General features: G+C 39.2%; 1 protein-coding gene across 2 annotated transcripts in view; it reads right to left on the minus strand.

Moving 5' to 3' along the window:
• The window catches only part of LOC137934913 (intermembrane lipid transfer protein VPS13), a 74911-nt gene that overhangs the window by 19015 nt on the left and 34605 nt on the right, over positions 1 to 21291 (minus strand). For both annotated transcript variants that reach the window (XM_068779499.1, XM_068779498.1), the window contains exons 9-18: positions 15398 to 15466; positions 15201 to 15280; positions 14898 to 15047; positions 13179 to 13242; positions 12933 to 13034; positions 6534 to 6728; positions 6329 to 6459; positions 3634 to 3784; positions 3348 to 3452; positions 2989 to 3090 (exon numbers count right to left, since the gene is read on the minus strand). In XM_068779499.1, coding sequence (XP_068635600.1) covers positions 2989 to 3090; positions 3348 to 3452; positions 3634 to 3784; positions 6329 to 6459; positions 6534 to 6728; positions 12933 to 13034; positions 13179 to 13242; positions 14898 to 15047; positions 15201 to 15280; positions 15398 to 15466 — 1149 coding nt within the window. The remainder of the gene's footprint in view (positions 1 to 2988; positions 3091 to 3347; positions 3453 to 3633; positions 3785 to 6328; positions 6460 to 6533; positions 6729 to 12932; positions 13035 to 13178; positions 13243 to 14897; positions 15048 to 15200; positions 15281 to 15397; positions 15467 to 21291) is intronic.

The following is a 21291-nucleotide window of genomic DNA, read 5'->3' on the forward strand; positions in this document are numbered from 1 at the left end:
TAGAGCATAAGTACTAGCTTGGACGGATAAACCATCATTTGAAGATACTGTTGCCAGCTCAATGCGATCTACACCAGCTATTCCAAGTGCTAAAGTGAAAGTGTTACTTCTGCCTTTGTATCTACTGCCTCATTGAATTCAGCAGGTAGGGGTAACGGACAGTGAGGGAGAGGTAGGGATCAAGGCCGAGGCTATGTAAGAGGCAGAGGAAACCACCAAAGTGAGCATTGTACTCACTATGGCTGCACAAATCACTCCTTTGACAAGTGCTAGAAGAAGTTTGGGAAACCAGCTTGGGTGAATCAGGCTGTCACACGTGATATGTGGGGTCAGACATAATTTCAATGAGTAAGATGCACCAGTTTGTGTAACTTTTTTTTTTTTTTTTTTGCAAGATACAAACCCCCACAAATATCAGACTTCTTCCTCTTCCTCCAATGCAATAGCCATTTTGGCTCAAAGAAGGTACATGTGCTGTTCTAGCCTCCCCGTCTTCCTCATCATGGATCATAGATTCCAGAGCTTTAGCGTTTAGCATATATGTCAGGTACCTCCTCAACCTTTAGTCAATTATATAATCTAAAGAATTATGGTTTGTCACATTGATTACTAGGTTTGGGTCTGCTCAAGCATCATCTTCTATATCTCTTAGTGATGTTTTATTTGTTTCAAAATTTCCTATTAATTTATTATTTGTGCATAAAGTTACCAAAAGTCTCAATTGCTCTGTAACCTTTTTTCCTCACATGTGTCTTCCAGGAACCTCCAAATGAAGAAGATAATTAGTGGAGGTTTTAAGAGAGACGGCATATACTACTTGAGGAAGCTTTACCAAGTACGAACCACCTTGACGACCTCAATGTCTGCTTATGATTGACACCTCTACCTTGGACATCCTTGAGTGGGGAAACTAGTAAGCTGGTGGCTTCCTTAGGGTCAAATTCGGAATTCAAATGTGAAGCATGTTAGTTAGGCAAACCACATAAGATTTCTTTTCTGACAAAGAATCATCTTAGTAGTTCTCATCCTTTTCAAATAGTTCATTCTGATGTATGTGGCCTGTGTCCTATTCCAAGTGTGGGAGGACACAAGTGCTTTCTTTCTTTTATGGATGATTATAGTCATCTCACATGGGAGTAATTGCTTAAAGATTGTATAGAGAATTTTAATGTGTTTCAAGATTTCTCTTAGGAAATATAAAATCATTTTTTTCCACTATTGGTAATGTCCAGTCAGATAATTTAAAAGAGTACTTGATTTTTTCTTTTCAAACATTTTTGTCTTTCATGGGGCATTACATTAGACCTCATGTACCTACATCCCTCAACAAAATGGTGTGGTTTATTGGAAAAACCATCACTTAATTGATACTACTTGTGCACTCTTATTTCGTATGAAGATACCTGATGGTTCTAGGCAGAAGCTCTCTTTACATCAGCATTTCTTATCAACTGCTGATATCAATTGTACTTAGTAATTGAGTTACTCTGCAAGTGTTGGATCCTTCAGTCACTCTGTTTCCTCTTCCCCTGAGAGAGTTTGGTTGCATTTTTTTGTACATAACTTTAGTCTTGATCATAAGAAACTCTTCCCCCTAATCCAACTCTAGACATAAATGACTTGTAGATTCAGTAATAGTGATGATGAATCAGTAAATCACTTTTTTCTACATTGCTTGTTTGCTACTGAGTATGGAATTCTTATTCTCGAAGATTTGGACTTTCCCTTTGTTTGCTAGAAGGTTTAAAAGGTCGGTTGCTTGAAAGTTCAGTATATCCACTTCTTAGTTTAGGTCAAACATTTTGGCAATTAATGGTGCTGTTGTCCTTTGGAGACTTTGGTTAGAACGGAATGATCAAGTCTGTAACAGCGATAGTAATTCTTCAGGGATGGCTATTGAAAAATAAGTACATCCAGTTCTTGCATGGGCACAAATAACTGGGCAATACAATGGTTATATGGGAGCAACTCTTCGACAGGACTGGAGAAATATATCTCTTTGTGAGCAGAGTAAGGTATTTGATGTGGAAGCATGGACTCGTCCCCTTCCTTTGGGTATCCTTACTTTGGGCATTGTTAGAAATCCTGAAGACCATATATTTTTTTTTATTCAAAAAAATATATTGCTTTCATTCTCAGGTCCAATTGGAAAAGGGTACTCCACTATGGCTGAAATAACTGCTGTAATCCAAGGTTTGCCATTATATAGGAACTATTTTCAGTCAACAATTATCGAAGGTGACTCTTTAGTTGTTACAAACTGGGAAAAAGGCATCTTTGATCATCCATGGAGATTTGATCAAAATTTGCTACGAATTACAGAACTACTGACTAATATGAGTGTTGACTTGCAAAATGTACTTAGATCAGCCAATTCGGTTGCTGCTTTGTGCGCTAAATTAGCCGCCCCCTTCTCCTTCAATCTCTTGTTGTTAGGGGATTTTTCTCTTGATGTATCTTCTCTTCTTTGAAATAAAATTATCAACATTTCAAAAAAAAAAAAAAATGAGTGTTGACTTGCAAAATGTACATCATTCAGCCAATTGTAAAGCTGAACACTAGCCAAAAAAGGTTTACTTTTGAAGGAGTTGATTGTAAATTTGGCATTCTATCTTAGTTGATTCTGGGCTGGTTCCATTCACAACATTCAAAAAAAAAAAAAAAAAAAAAAAAAAAAACTTGGTGAAATTGTGAAATTAAAACTCTTCTATTGCTGGCTCTGGACTCCCTCTCACTTGATTCCTAACTGCGATAACTCAATATATGGCGTCACCCAGACTGGTAAGCAATATGAGTAGCATATTGACTAGACACAGTTGAACAGAGATCATGATTGAAAACTGGCAGTGTGCTTAGACTAAATCAATTCCCTTAGCCATTCAGAAGTTCCATTATTTTATGGGTGACAAACAATAAAAGCTCTAATAAAGCATTATGAAGTGCCAAAGCTATTGCTAAAAAAAAAGCACAGGCAAAATAGAAGCTTACCCTTTCACTTTGAAACTGAAAGGATCTCCGCACATCATAAATATCCAAGACATGCCGTAGAATATTTGGATCATAAATAAGTTCAAATGGCAGAAAAACAACCTAACAACACAAATTATGATAAAAATCAGTTCAAAACATCAGCTGGCCTCATTTCCTCTGTAGCTGAATCACTTTCATATTTAGGATATGTTCTTTTAAGGGGTAAACTTTTCTTTCGGAAATATAAATTGAAAGAATAGATAATGCAGCAATACCAACTAAACTAAATAAAATTGTGGATCTGGTGGTTTTAAGTGGTGTCCGACTAAACTTGTACAAACTTGCTAACAAATTAAAACAAAAGAGGGTATGAACACCTTTATTGATACTTCACTCTCACAATTTGTTGGTGAGCTTTTAACTTGAAAAGTGACAAAAGGGGATCCCTCTTTTACTAAAGGGGACGCATCATCAAGGACATCCTGCATCATAAATCAAAGTACCGCATTTGTTAGCAACAACTGAAGAAGTATACACTGCATGAACTGAATTAAACTGATTAATAGAAGATGCCTTTCCCCAGTTGTTTAGAAGTCCGTTCCATATATACTCAAATAGGTAGACTACATAGAAGAGGGAAAAGAGAGGGAGAGAGGGATTCACCTTTCTTATGCCCAATATAATTCCCTCTGTACAAGGGTTAACCATCTCCATTGACTTTACAGAAGAAAAAATTGTTGCAGCATCCTCCCAAAGTTTATATTCAATAATTACTCCATGAGATATAAGATGCACAATTTCATTATCACAGGTACTGGAAAAAATAAATGGAGAAGAGCAGCAAATTATACATTTTCATAAATACACCTTACCACAAAAAAGAAATTTTTTCACAAAGGATACATACAAATTCTTTATGCTACTTTTTTTTTTCTTTTTGCAAATGGAGAATATTTCGTTAAGAAAAAATAGCTGAATAAAAAATTATGCAAGGGAGAGGAAAGTCCTCTAGAGCAAGGATAATAGAAATCCCAACAACAATAAATGATCATGAAGCACAACATAGCCAATCCATCAAAAAGATGATTGACTGATCGTAGAACATGATTCCAAGAAACATCAACTCCTGATGGTTATCAAACCAAATAAGTACAGCATACATTTTTCTTTCCCGTAGTCAAGTGGGAATAGCACCACATTAACAAGTATTAAAAAGTGTTATTGGTTTATAAGGTGGACCAATAGGCCTCTAGATGTTTGGTCATTTTGAGACAGAATAGAGTTCATTTCTAATAATGGTATCAAAGCAAGAAGTTTGCTTGGGCCTGAGCCCAATTTGTGTTCTGTTGTGGGTTCGTGCCCACGTCTTAAGCCAGTTATGTATAAGCCTAGATGTGAGAGAGCGTATTGAGTAGTAATAGTCCCACATTGATAAGTATTAACAAGTGTAATTGAGTTATAAAGTTGCGCAATAGACCTCCTAAAAGGATAGTCATATTGGGAGGTAGTTAAACTCAACCTTAACGACTTTTTTATAAAACTAGTTATTTATCTAAGAGACTATGCAATCAAAAGTTAAAGTGAGAGAGAAGCATCCTCATTTTTGTGGATTGGGCATTTAGCTAAATGGCCACATAGGCATGTTTCTAGCCTGAGGTCTTGGTTCAAATCTCATCTGGTTATAGGGCGTGCATGTAATCAACATTCAAAGAGAAAATGGAAAAAAAATGAAAAAAAACAAAAGAACGAAACGGGACTCTTGTGTTTGGTATTTTCCCATGCATATATTAAAATGAAAAACCAACCATCTAGCAAGACAAGAGAGCGTCATTAAAGGACTACTTTACAATAAACATAAGATCAATGTACTAAGGAGTTAGGTTGCTATTAACATTTATTCTATAGCTAATAGATAATATCAACAGTGAAGTGATAGAGCTCCAAAAACTCTCCGATAAACCACTACTCCCATCTTGTTATCTGTGATGACAAACTCCAACTTAAATGCAAACAACTGCTTTGTAGAAGTATCGCAACTTTGGTAGAAACACAATCTGGCATATAGGCAATTGCAGCATCTCATATTTTTTTTTTTTTTTTATGAAAGCTGATTTTATTACTAGAACCAAAAAGGAAGAGCAAACTCCTAGCAACAAGAGATCGCAAGGAAGCTCCCTACTTGGCTAAAACATTAGCCAAAGAATTTGTTGATCTCAGAATGAGAGACTAAAAACAGAAATAAATTGAAAATGTCCATAATTTCAAAAAAGGTGTCCCAATGGCGCCATGGAGGGGGCAAGGAGTTTTCACACCAGCCGATCACCGCCTTTGAGTCTCCCTCAATGAGAATGGGTCCGGAGCAATGGTCACGGAAAACACGGAGCCCATTAAACAGGCTATGGAGCTCGGCCGTCGTGGAGCCACTGCATCTCATATTCATGAAACATAATAAAGCTACATCTACGACTACATGATAGGTTTGCAGCCAACAACAATTAAAATCTCTTAAAACTTGTTATTTTGTGGCATTCTACATCTTTTTAGGATATTTTATTCATTTTAAGTGCTTTAATTACTTCAAACAAAAGGGTTTCTAAGCCTTTTAAATAAGCTCTGTATACATTTTTTTTTCTTCATTTTGTTTTTTTTTGAAATAGTGCTGAGATATATTATATTTTCTTGATTGATATATGAGGGAAACCAGGCTGGAGTCAAGTCCGGACAACCTAGGTTGCACCCAACGTTTTCCTCCTTGGAGAAATCACATTATTTAAAAAAATGCCATTTACTTGATTATAATTACAACAATGTCAATTCTTCATTTTATCATTAAAATTTGATAAAAAATGAAAAATCTCAAAAAATCTCAAGTGAACATTGAACATGAATGTATGGGATAAGAAGAAACATGTGGAATAAGCAGAAATGAAATGTTAAATCATTCAATTCAAATTTGATGGTTAAATTAATAATTGAGTGCACCTAGCTTAGATGGACTTTGGTCCATACTCCTTTTTACCTTGAGAGAATTTTTTACAGTGAGAAACTCCATGCCCTTTTTTTTTAAATGGTGATGATTTTATTTCAAAGCAAAGCAAGAAAATACATCAAGGGAGGCCTCCCCTAATAACAAGAGATTGATGGGAGGGGAAACTCCTTGTCCTCTAACCAGAACTAAATACAAATTCCAACTTTATGGCAGAGAAAGATATGTGCTGAAAAAATTAGGACTATTTAGGGAGTCTATGAGCTATTTTCTTTGAAGAAATTGAAGAACAAACACAGTCCAGAGCAATTAACACAAAAAGAAAAACAGAGATAGCTTAAACAAAGTAGGGTCAGAAAGACTTATTTATACTTGCTTCTGAGTTTGGAGACAATTTGATGAATGTTGAACTTGATTGAAGATAAGTAAAGTTTATCCTTGATAGTAGTGATACCTCCATTGAAAGAAGCTCCTGGATGAAAATCTGTTGCTTCAAAAATATCCTGTGGGACAACCATGTTATACAGAGTAAAAGAAAACTATGCCATGAATTGACACAGAGAAGAGCAGTGAAAACCTTGACTATTTCATCCGGAACAACACCAGAAAATTGACTACAGTCAGCTGTTCCAGCTGCACCAAGCATGCCTAGAGACAGCCAATTTAACCATCCTCTTTGCTTGTTTGAATTTTTTTCATCTGGTAGTTGCTTATCTTGAGCAGTATCAATATTGTGACGTACACTAAAAGATTTGATGTTTGAAGGGCGTTCCTGCCATTTTTCAAAAGATGATGAGAGATATCACAAAAATAGAAGATGAAACCACAATCCATCACTATATTTAAACAAAACAATGATATAGAAAAAGAAGAAGACCGACTGGCAGAACCAGACCTAACTCAGACTTTGCTCAAACTATTAAATAAAAGAAACACAAAATGTTAGTGTGCACCTATGGTAGACATATTGTTTGCTGGAAGGGATGTGGTGTCATTGTATTGCTTTTTCAGGTGCATTTTTATAGAAGATGATTCAAAAGTTGCTGATCCTCCTTGGCACCATTGGATAATTTTTCATCAGATTGTTAAAATTGTATCTTGTTTTAATTTCACTTGGTCTCATGTACCTAGATCAGCAAATGATGTTACTAATTCTTTAGCTGAACAAGAAGTTATCCTACAATCTCTTGTTGTTAGGAGAGTTATCGTTAGTTTGTAACTCTTCTTTCTCTATTAATAAAGCATTTCGTTCAAAAAAAAAAAAAAAAAAACAGTGCATCTTTTTTTTCTTTCTAAAAGTTCATTTTTATGAAGATATTGTTTTATGAACATTTATTATTTTCATAGCAGTGCCGTAGGACATCTCTTTCAGGTTGAGTAGCCAAATTATTGAACTTGCCTTGTACCACTAACCCACATAAAGCTCCAAATCAAACTAAAAATACACAAATGCAGTTGGGATTGTGTTATTTGGTTTTTCTGGTGCAAGAATCAGAAAAAAAAGAGAAAGATACAATCAAGGAGGGACCCCTTACACTGAGGGATTGGAGGGTGTTAGGAACCTGTCCTAACAAGAAACAAAAAGTGAGAGAAAGTCTCACACACAAGAAAAAGATAAAAAAATAAGGTCTGGGTCTTAGCACGTTCTACAATGATAAAGATTCTTTGAAGAGAATTCCAACTAACACTAAGTCCTACTTTTAGTCTAACTCTTACTTACATTCTAACTCTGACTTCTAACTCTTACATAGACTAGGATGTCTCCACATCCAAGTCAACCCCTTCCTCCCTTAATTACTATTTTATCCTTTTGATTATACTAAAATATCTCGAAGTTTCTAGTTTTTTTTTTTGAAACGGTGAAGATTTTATTTCAAAGCAAAGCAAGAGAATACATCAAGGGAGGCCTCCTCTAACAACAAGAGATTAAAGGGAGGGACTCAATTTAGTACATAAATCAACAGCCAAATTAGCTGATCTAAGTACATAAGACCAAGTACAAGTAATAGTGGAAACAATATCAAGGAAAAACTGCCAGCGACGCCACAGGGGGGAAGAAGGCAGTGGAGCACCATCCGATGATGACTTTGGAGTCTCCTTCCACAATAAATGGACCTCTGAAGCAATCCTGAAATATGCGAAGGCCATGGAGGAGCCCAAAGAACTCAACAGTAATCGAGTTCGCACATGTCGAGAGGACCGGAGTACGGAATAATAGTAGAGCCTCCAGGGTAAAAAATCACCCCACCAAAGCCAGCCAAACCCGGGTTCCCAAAGGTGCTGCCATCAAAGTTAAGCTTATAAATAATAGGTGGTAGGCGCTGCCCAAACAGCAACGGCGGGTGCAGAGGGAACAAACATTTGAGCAATAATCTTTCAATTGGTGTGGGTAGGGGCACAAGAGAGGCAACAAATTCTTTCCGAGTGCGGATCCAGGTAGAGATGAGGCCCATAGCAATGCAGATCACCTCAGCAGCAGAGCGAGAAGCACAGTCAAACCGTTTGGAGTTCCTCTCTTTCCAGAGGCAGCAAGGGATGTAAGCAAAGCATGCAGCTAATAGGAGTTTGTTGAGGCTGGGGAGGTGAACCCCCTAAGGAGTAGTAGCACATGGTGCTTAAGTCGGGGGGGATATAGAAACTGATGCCCATGCTGTCAATCATAGAAATCCAGACTTGCTAGGCGAAAGCACAATGAAGGAGAAGGTGGCTAATAGTCTCAAATTTCATCCCATAGAAGGGGCAGAGAGGATCAAGTGCAGTGTTGCCATGCTTAATAAGGTTATCGATAGTGAGGATCCTATTGCGGCAAACACTCCAAAGGAAAAACTTCACCTTGGGAGGAGCCAAGAGGCGGCAAGCAATAGCGGCCGAGTGAGGGGCAGGAGGCCGAGTCCAGCCCATAAGATGGTGATAGGCCGAGGAGACCAAGAAACGCCCGTTGACGTCAGGAAGCCAGATCAACCGGTCAACCGTCTGGGGACGGACCTTAACACTACCCAGACCATCAATCAGGCCACAAATCCCACACCCCTCGAACCACGCCCACAACCCTGGTATACCATGCCCCCACTCCTCGAATGTCGTGTCTACAGACCTTGGCCTAGAATACCCCGCCTCTAGGCCTCGAGTGCCTCAACTACTGAACCGGCTTCGAGAGTCCCACCCCTAGGCCTCGAGCGCCTCAACTGTTGAACCTGGCTTCGAGTGCCCCATCCTCAACCCTCAATTGGCTCCCAGAATCTTTATCCCTTATCCCCGACTGCTACCCATCCTTCACCCTATCAAAATCAAACAACCTTCTTTGTGCCCGCCTTCCAAAATCCCCTTTTCAATCACTCTGATGTCTTCAGCCTTTGCCTCGAGATGATTTATTTTGACATATGGCAAAACCAACCTCCCCTAGATAAACCCACAAGTCCACCAATTCCTCTAAACACCACCCTCGCAAGCCCCGAACCCAATCTCACTACCAAGGAGTCTAGAAGCTTGACCTCTACTGAATCGGATCAGCGCTATGCTCTCAAGGGGAAGTTGTAGAACTTCGACCATTGTGAGCTAGTACATTGGAAGCAGCGAGCTCGGTTCAAATGGCTTTCAGAGGGGGATGCCAATATGAAATTTTTTCATGTCGTGGCCATTGCCAGAAGAAGAGCCAATCTTATCACATCGCTCTGTGTCAATGGTGAGATCACCTCGGATAGAGCCCTTATTTCTAACAATCTAGTGAGTTTTTTTGCAGATTTTTGTTAAGAATTAGACGCCCTAATTCCAAATTAACGAGAGCAACAATAATAATCGTGGGAAAAAGGAAAAACAAGCACGAAAAAAACAACAAAATTTATACAAGTTCGCCTCAAGGTGAGATTACGTCCTGTCTTCCGCCGTTGTAATAATCCATTATGAAGATGGAAAGGTTTACAAGAGAAATCACACACTTAAAAATGTTTTTCTCTAACCTCTTCTCGACTGCCAATGATCTTACTCCGAGTGATCTTCCTTCGGGTTACTACAACGGTGGAAGACAGGATGTAGTCTCACCTTGAGGCGTACCTGTATAAATCTTGTTTTGTTCTCATACTTGTTTTTTCCTTCTTCCGCGATTATTATTATTATTGCTCTCGTTAGTTTGGAATTAGGGCGTCTAATTCCTAACAAGTGGTATCAGAGTTTTGGTTCATGATTGAGAGTTATGGCTGGCAGAGAAGGATCAGCACTTGGAATCAACAAGTTCGATGATATGGTTTTTGAGTTCTAGAGGATGTAGATCGTAGATTATCTTTACAGTAAAAAAGTTGCACTCACTACTGTTGGATATGAAACCAGGAGGTATGAATGATGATGAATGAAATCTCCTCGATAGACAGGTGTTGGGAGTAGTCCAGTTAACACTGTCCAAAAACGTCGCTCACAACGTAGCGTCAAAGAAAACCATAGCGGGAATGATGAAGATTCTACCAGACATGTATGAGAAGCCTTCTGCAAATAACAAGTGTGAACACTTGTTAGGAATTAGACGCCCTAATTCCAAACTAACAAGAGAAATAATCATCATTGTGGAGAATCATTTGTTGCGGCCCGAGAGACATTAGAGAAAAACACCCATAAGTGTGTACGATTTTTCTTGTAAACTATTTCACCTTTATAGTGGATAGTGTAGCAACAGAAGACAGGACGTAATCTCACTTGAGGCGAACCTGTATAAATCTTGTTTGTATTCTCGTGCTTGCTTGTTCCTTCTTCCATGATTATTATTATTACTCTCGTTAGTTTGGAATTAGGGCATCTACGTGAGGCTCGATTAGAAACAGTCTGTCAATCGTGATTGTCATCTTCGTCGTTTGCATTGGTCCTCTATTGATCTTGTCGTTGAAATGAGCCACGTGAGGGTGGCAAGGTGTGTCGCCCAGGGGAAGCACACCATTGATAAGCGTGTGGGCGAGGTTCCATTCAGCAGTTGTGTCTTGCCTCTCTCGTCTCCCAATGTGTCACCTTGCTCGTCGCTCCATGCCCACGCTATACACTCTGCATCGCTTAGGTTTCATAACTCATATCGATACATCTAAAAGGACCATAACTTCGTGGGGTATTTAAGTCTTTTAACATGTCAAAGTTACAATTAGGTGATGGACTTCAATGGTAAGAGTAAGTTATTTTAACAAAAATGCAACGGTATGGCGGGGTTAGTCCACAATGAACTTGAAATGAAGTGAAGAATTCAATTCATCTTAAATGAATTGATTCAACTTCAACTCATCCTTGGGTGTTAGTGTAGACGAGTTCAAGTGCACTGGAAAACAGATTCCAGTGTTAGTGCCCCCAAATGAAAAGTATGATATAAACAAGAGAATGAGTAACCTTTTATAATATACTTAAATATAACATATACCTAAACAGATAATTAACCAAAATAAACATGGTTACTACACTTATAAGTGATTTAACGTATAGTATTAGAATATATTAATATCTTAATTAATGAAAAATTATATTATATTAATTAATGATTATAGTTTATTATAAATTAATACAATAATTACGTGTGACTAGAATAAATTATTAAAAAAATAAAAATAAAAAATAACATAAGAAAATATAATAAATAAATAAATTATTTTTTAATAACATACGATGTTTTTTAATATTAAAAACCACTAATTTAATACAATAATAAAAAAAATAATATAATAAATAAATAAATATATTTATTTACCTATAACATAATATATATATATTTTATGTATTATTAATTAATAATATATTATCACAAAATTTAAAACCATTGGTTTAATTAATTATAGCAATAGGATAATTAAACCAAACCAATTTATCAAATATTTATTTTAAAAATATTTTAATTATGAACATTAAATCACTAATTTAATATAGTAATTATAAAATGAATATATTAAATAAAAAATTATTTTATAAAAAAATATAAATTATTATTCTTATTACGATGGTTTAATTTTTCCTTAAATTAGGAAAAATTAAACCATCGTCTTCCTCACGGCGCGCATCGTCTTCCTCAGTGGTGGGAGACTACAGCGACAGAGGCTGCGGGCCAGCGGGCAAAGACAACTGAGGCTGCGTTCTGACGGTATGCTGAGAGGGAGAAGAGAGGGAGGCCGAGAGAGAAGAGAAGTCGGGAGGCTCTACGATAGAGGCTCGGCCTCCTATGCTCAGTGATAGAGGTCGAGAGGGAGTGGAGAGGGAGGAAGGCCGACGGAGTAGGGGAGGGAGAAGAGAAAATAAAATTTGGCCGAAGGATCGTGGGGGGACGGGGAGAAGGAGCAATGCGTGCGTCCTGCGCGCTTCAATTGTTTGATTCGCAAAACAGGTCGGAATCCAAATTACCCGTTTTTTGCCTGAGCGAATGAATTGACGTGATTCACTCGAAGTGTAATTCATTGTACACTAACCCCTTAATCTAATGAACTAAGTAATGCGGGAGTAATTCATCTCACTTCATGTTGGACTAACCCCCCCAGTATAAGCGTTAACTTGATCCAGCGATACATAGGGAGCATAGGCAATTAACCCCTAAAAAATATGAGATTTGGGGAGAAATATAGAGGAGAAAAGGAGACCTGGGAGAAGAGCAGCCTTGCGGCCTTGGGAAACATGCCAAAAAGCATATCCTCCATCTTTTTAGCCAGGGTTCAAGTGATATTTTGCAAAAGGATAAAAATACGCCTCAATACTCAAAATTACCTATCTCCTAAAATACATGTCTAAATTGAATGAAAATTGAACCATCGATAAAATAAGACATTGCTATCTAACAGCCATATTATAAGAGAAAATTGTAATGTAAAAAATGACCAAAATACCCCTGAACTGGTATTTTAACAACCCCAAAATATAAAATCAAACAAACATAGACATGCAACAGATTTTAGCATATCACATCCATACAAAATGTTTGCAATCCTATGTCAGTATCATACAGTGATAAAGCGTAAGTTCTGACAAATACCTGCCGTTTTCTTTCAGCAATTGCCCTGTATGTTAAGATGTCATCAACATCAGACACCCTCTCCATCTGCTCCAACTTCTGAATACTACCTTCACTAACTGCCTAACAACAAGCATTAGAAATAAGAAGTGATTAGTCAAGGGGTATAAAATGTACCATATTAAACTGCAACATAAGGCTCACGAGGAAAAGAACACCGAACAAGGAAAAGAGTGACAAAAACAAAAAAAAAGAGTTGTTTTAAACCTGTTCTCCAAAAAGGTAAGCCAATTTTTCCATGTATAGCTCCACATATTTATGGCGATAATTTCTGCAAATGAAAGGAGGAACAAATATTTTGTATCACCCCATAGAACCATCATAACACCAGGAAAAACAAAAAAAAAAACAAAAAAAAAAAGCAACTGAAAGAAGTGAAGTCATTAATCAGTTGTTTATCTAAAGTCATCACTCATTTGAAGTTTTGGCTGGATAAGTAGATTGGGGAGTTTCCTGTATCAACTGTTATCCCTTTTTACATCATTCATTAAGAAAAAAAAATTGTTATCCATTTTTCATATGTTGCTATACATCATCGTATTTCAGTTTTTAATTTTTCAGTTTTAGCAGTTCAAGTATGCAATTGCCTTTCAGCTTCAGGTTTTTCATATGTTGGATAGGAGCAATCCAACTGCTATCTTTCACTTATCAATCTTGAACTTTAGTTTGTCAGGTTTTTCACATATCATGCTGTGTCTGACATTAGGGGCCATCCAGCTTTTGTGTTGATCTGGAGTAGTCCAGCTCCTCCAAAGTTTGATGCACTTTCTTTGTTGCACTTCGAAAAGTAAAACTCTTAATTCTTACCAATTTACACAGAGAATCATATTTTCCAAATATAGTCTAGCGCTCTTAGGCAGCACAGTACTACAAAAATTTGGCTACCATTTTTGCTGCCCCATATATTCCCAAGATCAGATGTCCAGTTCCTTAAGAGACATTTGTCAGATCAAGGGGGAGTCTTGTAGAAACACATCTTCTGATGCTACTTCTAGGCTCCAAAGAAAGAAATAGTAGAACATTTCATAATAGGTTCTGCACTATTGGCTGGATTGTAAACCATATAGTTCACCCCATATGCCGCCATAGATCAATGAGTATTCCTCTCTTGTATGTACCTGGTTCTACATAAAGGTGCACTTGAAAGATATTGCTGCTACTTCTGTCTCTGAACTATGCCTTGATACGGCTATGACACTCTCCACCTTAGGGGCATAAATTTTTTTTTTTTTTAAATCAACCTCAGAGGCATAACTTGAATATTAGTAGTGGTTCAAGGAGTAATCCTGGACCTGATGAAGGTGAATGATTCATTTGTGATCATTTGGACCAAGCTATCCACATTTTATCTTCCCATTTGAACATTGAAATTCTTTTAAGGCCGAATGTTGTGGCTTCCTTTGGGGGCTGCAGCTTTTTGCTCAAGCTTTTTCATGTCCACTTGTGGAAGAACAAAACTTTGATGGTCATATCATGGTTCTGTATAAAGAAGCTTCCTGTACAGCATTTTCTTCCACTATATGATGAGATTAAGGATATTTGTAGACCTCAAGAGATTCATAGGTGGAGTATTCTGAGCAGCAAAAATAGTATGGCAGATTCAACAACGTGCACAAGGGTTTCTTTAGATTATTTTGTTGCCAGGAATTCATTCCCTCTCCACACCTCCCAAGCGAGTTTGTTGAGAGCTAGTTGTTGGCCTTTCTTTTTTCTTTTTCTTTGTATTTTTTTTTTTTTTTTTGGTCAAATGCTTCTAATTGCATGCCTTTTGCTCTGAGGAAAATTTTTGTAATATTTTTCAATCTCTCTTTCAATAAAATTAGCCCTATTTAAAAAAAAAAAAAAAGTGTGAAGCCATGCATGCATTGATTGTAGGAATCAGCTGGACAATAAAAATGAAAATTAGGAACAAAGCAGAAGACCTACATTCTTTGCCCAAATTTGCTCCAAGATGTTTTCCACAATTTCCTACGAACATCTGACAAGACAGACTCTTGTGCATAATGCCACCAAATTCTCTCCCAACCTCTAACCTTACTTGATAAAGGATGTTTCCAAGGACGATATCTTGCATATCTGGGGCATCAAAATCAACTTAGTTATTTCGTAATCTTATTTATTATAATGTTATAATAATAGTTTCTTTAAAAAAAAAAAAACTGTTATAATAACAGTTCAAAAGAATGAAGGAACAGGACTATAAGAAACAGAAGCTGCTAAAGGAATTACTTTTCTCTGATTGCAGACATCCCCAAGGAATCCATGAATACCAAGACATGTCGCAATTGAGTCTCATTTAACAACATCACCTAAAAAAAAGCCAAGCAGTCTTGTCTCATTAAATTGTATAGTGAAATAACAAAAAGTTGGTGGCGAAATGTAACTATATTAATCTCAAAGAATCTTAGCATTAGAAAATAACAGACCACACTGGTCAGCTCAGCACTGATGCTATATTGTGGAATGCCCTCATCGAGCTGGCCGGACTTGTTGACCTACATCATACAAGTTTCAATCACATCAGAATCATGAAATACATGAATCTGTCGCTACTTGCATTTACATAATTTAAACTTGGGCCTACTTGAATTCACTTTCTTCATTTGAAATGTTTGTTTGAGTTGACTAATACCGTTCCAGTTCGATGGTTATCATTCTTGTTTTTCTATTTTGAACTAAATATTTTTGTTTATGAAAGAAAATCATTTTTTGTTTCTTGATTACTTTAAAAAATGTTCCCCATAGTATGTGATTTGGTCTGATTGAAGAGAAATTTCCAGAATTCGCATTGTAATAAGTGGAATCCCAATTTCCTAAGCTTTAGCTCCTGCTTTACCTATGCCAGGTCACCTCATGCACAAAGTGTTCCATTTATAGTGGATAATTTGATTGTTGATCCACCAAAAGCACAAAAATGTCATGGTATCTTGTTCAAACTCGATTATGATTTCAAGATCTCCAGCTAAAGCAGGTGATAGGCAAAAGTCAACTATGATTGGTTGAACTGTCAGGATTATGATTCACTTTCCACAATAGCCACAGAATCCATTTCCCTGTAACAGGAGCACTACTGACATGGACACCCTTATCATTTATCACCACTTTTACTGTGTCAAAGTTCCCTACTTGAATCTTTTTTCCAAGAAATTTTTTGAGTTTGTTCAAGATGCAACATGATGGTTAAGATTCAAGGGATAACAAAGTTGAATGTCTCCTCTAAAGTGTGGATAACCTAGAATTCAGCAACAACTAAAAAAAACTGCATCTGAATTCAAGTTTAATGGATAAAACTTGGATAGAAAATAAGGTTTTTGGGGCTAGTAAGAAAAATAGCAAAGAGAGGATAGCAGTGCCTCTTGGATTTCATGGAATTGCTGACTCGACCATTGCTGTTCTCTTCGGTCTCCTTCACGGCTTGCGAATTTTTCAGAACCGCTTCAGTGGTCCCCTTATCGTGGAGGGAGACTCCAAGATTGTCAACGGATGGTGTTCCACCTCATCTTTCCCCCCATGGCATTATTGGCAGATTTTTCTTGATATTTTGGACATTGTATCCACCAGTCTCATGTACTTAGATCAGCCAATTCGGCTATTGATTTGTGCACTAAATTAGCTCCCACCCTTCAATCTCTTGTTGTTAGGGGAGGTTTCCCTTGATGTATCTTCTCTTTCTTTGAAATAAAATTATCGACACGTATCGTGCGCCAGTGAAACGCATAACGTGCGCCGTTAGGTTCGAATGTGCTAACGTGCGCCGATTTTCGAAAATGATCAGAGACACTCCTTCTCCGACGGAGATCGACGGAAAGAAATTGACTTTCCGAGAGAACACAAAAATTCCGAACCAGAAGAAGGTCAATCCAAACGCTCGGAAACCGTAAACTTTCCCTCCAATGAGCCAACAGAAAAATCCTACACACCTTCTTCCTACAGAAAATCCAAAACCATCCAAATCCATCCCAACGTACTCCATAAAGGGTGACAATCTCTGACCCGCCCCATCCTTGTCCACACCTCCTCCAGTATCGTCAAATCCAGCATCCTTCAATGGCTGATTGATGAGCTTCACCTCTCCTACACACCCAGAATTTCTTACCTCAACCCCCATTCTTGGCTTGTTCACTTTGAAACCCAGCAAGAGTCTTCTGCGGCCCTTGCTCTCACATCCCACACCCCCTTGGGCATCATTGGGATGTCAGAATGGCTCCCCTCGACTCCTTCCAGTCAATTTGGGCAATGGGCTACAGTCACCAGCCTCCCGGAGGAACTATGGCACAATGAAGTCTTCACGAGCATCATCTCAGAGTTTGGTGACATAATTGCTCTGGACCCCCTTACTGAGCACTAGCATCGCCTTGATGAGGCCCGGATCCTCATCAATCCTATTCATCCTTACAAAGGACGCTACTTCCGATGCATTATGGTGGATAATACCCGATTCTGGATTCGTATCGAGTTGGCAAATATGCAAGATTTCAGAAATGTGATCTCGAGTCCTACAACTAAATCCAAAGATTCTCCACAACCTGTCCACACATTGAGAGTAGCAACCCCGACCTCTTCTCCCCAGAAGAGGCGTCCTGAACCAGCTAGTCTTATAGCTGGAGCTGACTCTATTCCAGTTGCCTCTTTGGTTGTCCCCCCCTCCGGCCTGCCATACCACCCACCCACCAGTCCATCTGACCCCCCCCCCCCCCTTTTCAGATTCAACAATGCTTGGATGGCGAACCGCTCTTTTGACTCCTCTATCCAATCCTTCTAAGAAAGGATGGTGGTGGTGGGCCCGATCGGGTGGAATTTCCCAGCCAAGCTCAAGATGTTGAAGTCGTTGCTGCGATCATGGGCCTCTGTGAGAAAGGCCTCTTCCTCAGCCGAGAGAGTCGTTGTCCTTTCTCAGATTTTCATTCTTGACTCTGAAGAGGAATCTAGAAACCTCTCTTCGTCAGAAGTTACTCAAAGATACACCCTCCAAGGGCAAATACAGTCCTTCGCTCATAGTGAACTCGTGCACTGGAAGCAATGTGCAAGATTTAAATGGCTCGTTGAGGGGGACGCCAATACTAAATTCTTCCATGCAGTCACCTCTGCTCGGAGAAGAGCCAACCGCATCACCACGCTCAGCGTCAATGGTGAGAGTACCTCAGATCATTCCCTTATTTCAGACTCACTAGTGAACTTTTTTGCAGAATTATACTCTGATGGCCAGCTAGTTAGCCCTTTTTTTGAAAGGGTTAATCTCCAGGCTATTCCTTTGGCCACAACTAGACTCATTGAGCTCCCTTTCTCCAGTAAGGAAATTGAAAAAGCAGCATTGGGTCTTCCTTTGGATCGTGCTCCGGGCCCAGATGGTTTCAATGGGGAATTCTAACGCCAATGCTGGCCCTTCATCAGAGACGATATTGCCTGCATGGTCCACTAGTTCTATCAGCATAGCATCAAATATAGGAGCATCGGAGCTTTGTTTATTGCCATCATCCCTAAAAAAGAAGGGGCAAAAATACCCTCTGATTTTCAGCCGATCAGCCTCACCACTAGTGCCTACAAGGTGTTTGCGCGCCTCCTTGCCAATCGCCTCAGGGCGGTTCTCCCTATTGCCATTCATCATGGCCAGAGTGCTTTTATCAAGGGAAAAAATATATTAAACTCGGCCATGGCATGTCACGAGTTCATCCACCATTTTAAGGTTTTAAAGCTTTCCAGCTTCATCCTAAACCTTGATTTTGAGAAAGCCTTTGACAGAGTTAATTGGAAGCTTTTGGACACTCTCTTGGGAAAGATGGGATTCAGGGAAAAATGGTACTTCTGGATTCAAAGTTGCATCTCCTCTGCAAGCTACTCCGTTCTTCTCAATGGAACGGCTTGTGGTTATTTTAAGGGATCCAGGGGGATCAAACAGGGAGACCCCCTTTCCCCTTTGCTCTTCAATGTGGTAGCGGAATACCTATTATCTTTGATCTATTCGACCAAAAATCTGGGTTGGCTCCTCTCCACGATGGACTGTGCAACCTTTGATGTGTCGATCCTTCAGTTTGCAGACGATACAATTTGCTTTGGGGTCGGTACTATGGATCAGATCCGAAAACTACATGTTGTATTGGGACTATTTGAACTGGCTTCTAGTCAGAATATTAACTGGAAGAAAACCACCCTCCTAGGCTATCATATCGACTCACAAGTGCTTCAGGGTATGGCCGACTATTTGGGGTGCTCAGTGGGAAATTTGCCAACTACATATCTTGGACTACCACTCTTTTGACTCTCGGCTTTCGGCGACGCTTTGGTCCCCCCTCATTGAGAAATTTGAGAAGAGGCTAGCTACTTGGAGGGGGAAGCTTTTATCTACAACTGGGCAACTCACTCTCCTCATGTCTTGTTTGGCAGGACTGCCAAACTATTTATTATCATTCATGCACTATCCGGCCTCCGTTTGCAACAGGATTGATGTCATCCGTCAACATTTCCTCTAGAGAGGATCAAAGGACACATTCAGATATCATTTGGTGAGTTGGAAGGATATTTGCATGCCCCGCAATCGGGGTGGTTTAGGCATTCGGCCTACGAAGGAGATGAACTATGCCCTTTTGCTCAAATGGATCTGGAACTTCAACATCAAGCATAACAGCCTATGGGACGATATGGTCAGGTTCTATCTTCAACCTTTGGGTGCCTGGTGGAGGGAAGATGGCACTACTTACTTCCTATCCCCGATATGGAAATCAATTCAAAAGTTCCTCCCAATATTCAGAGATGCAACTTCCTTTCACACAGGTAACAGAAGGACCCTCTTTTGGTCGGATGAATGGTGAGGCCCCCACCCCCTCTCCGAGGATTTCCCGGGGCTCTCTAGGGTGGCGAGGGACCTCTCTTGCTCAGTGGCTGATTCTTAGAGAGATCGCTCATGGAGTCTTACATTTCGTCGGGGATTAAATGATGAAGAAACTACGGCTTTTTGCTCTCTCCTCTCCAAACTCAGCAGCACTGCCATTCGTGAGCATGCAGTTGATAAATTGACATGGAAGCCTAGCATTAATGGCCGATTCACAATTGCATCCGCCTACTCTCACATTAGAAAACAAGATTACAGCATGCATGAGCACAAGGCAAACCTGGCATGGAAGTTTTTAGTGCCTAGTAAAATCAAATTTTTCGTGTGGACGGCCATCAAGGAACAGATCCTCACCTCTGACAACCTCCATAAAAGAGGTTACACAACCCCCGATCGCACTTGTCCCCTTTGTGGTGTGTGCGATGAGACGGTCCAACATGTTCTCTTATATTGTGACTTTTCTTGGCAAGTCTGGATGAAGATATTTCAGAAGATTGGTCTCCAAATGGGGCTACATTAGGACCATTTCGGAACTGTTGAGATGGTTATGGGGATATACCTTCCTAAGTTGGGCAAGATAATTCTCTTAGCATGCCTTGCACATGTCCCATGGTGTGTATGGCTTGAGCGAAACAACCGGAGATTCAACTCCAAGGCTAGCAACCCGGATAATATAGCTTCTCAGGCAGTGGGCCTTATCTCAAGTTCGCTACATTCTAGGAAAGAGTTCTCTTCTCTATCGGGCGTCTCCCTTCGAGAAAATTGGGGCTTGATTGCGCACATGGCGGGCCCCTGTAGGAATTCGGTTATGGCCACCTGGGATCCTCCCCCTTACGACTGCACCAAACTCAAGTTTGACGGCAATGCTTTAGGCTGTCCTGGGCCGGCTGGAGCTGATGGTGTTTTCAGAGACAAACCCTATTCTATCCTATGCAGGGCCGGGAGGTATTGCTGATTCAAATACTGCTGAAGTGAGTGTTCTTCTATTCGGCCTCCAAATCTTTAAAGAGCGGCTTCATGGCAAGCTGATTATCGAAGGCAACTCAAAGACTGTCATCAGCTGGTGTTCAAAAGATAGCTCCCCTCCTTGGCGCCACTGGCCAATCACTGATTGTATTGTCAACATTGTGTCATCCATTCATTGTAATTGGACTTTGTTCCTAGATTAGCCAATTCTTTGGCTGATAAATTGGCTAAATTCAGAACCTCCCAGCAATCTCTCATTTTTTGGGAAGGCTTCCCCTCTTGTAATCTGCTCGTTTGAGCTCTGATAATAAAATTCAACATCATTTCAAAAAAAAAAATTCAAAAAAAAGAAAAATAGCAAACAAAGGAAAAAAAACACAAGGGATAAGTTTGTCCAAGAGAGAACACAACCCAGAACTATATTCAATACTGTTGAGTGGCAAGAGGTTAAGAAAGTGCACTGTTGTAACTTCTGATTTGATTTAGTTATGTTTTCTGTCTTACATGCTAAAGAGGGGGTAGTTTAGG

This window comes from Aristolochia californica, unplaced genomic scaffold (genome assembly GCF_029961685.1).
Source record: "Aristolochia californica isolate CCGP_79_NKW_82.1479 unplaced genomic scaffold, dmAriCali1.0.hap1 SCAF_6, whole genome shotgun sequence".
NCBI lineage: Eukaryota > Viridiplantae > Streptophyta > Magnoliopsida > Piperales > Aristolochiaceae > Aristolochia > Aristolochia californica.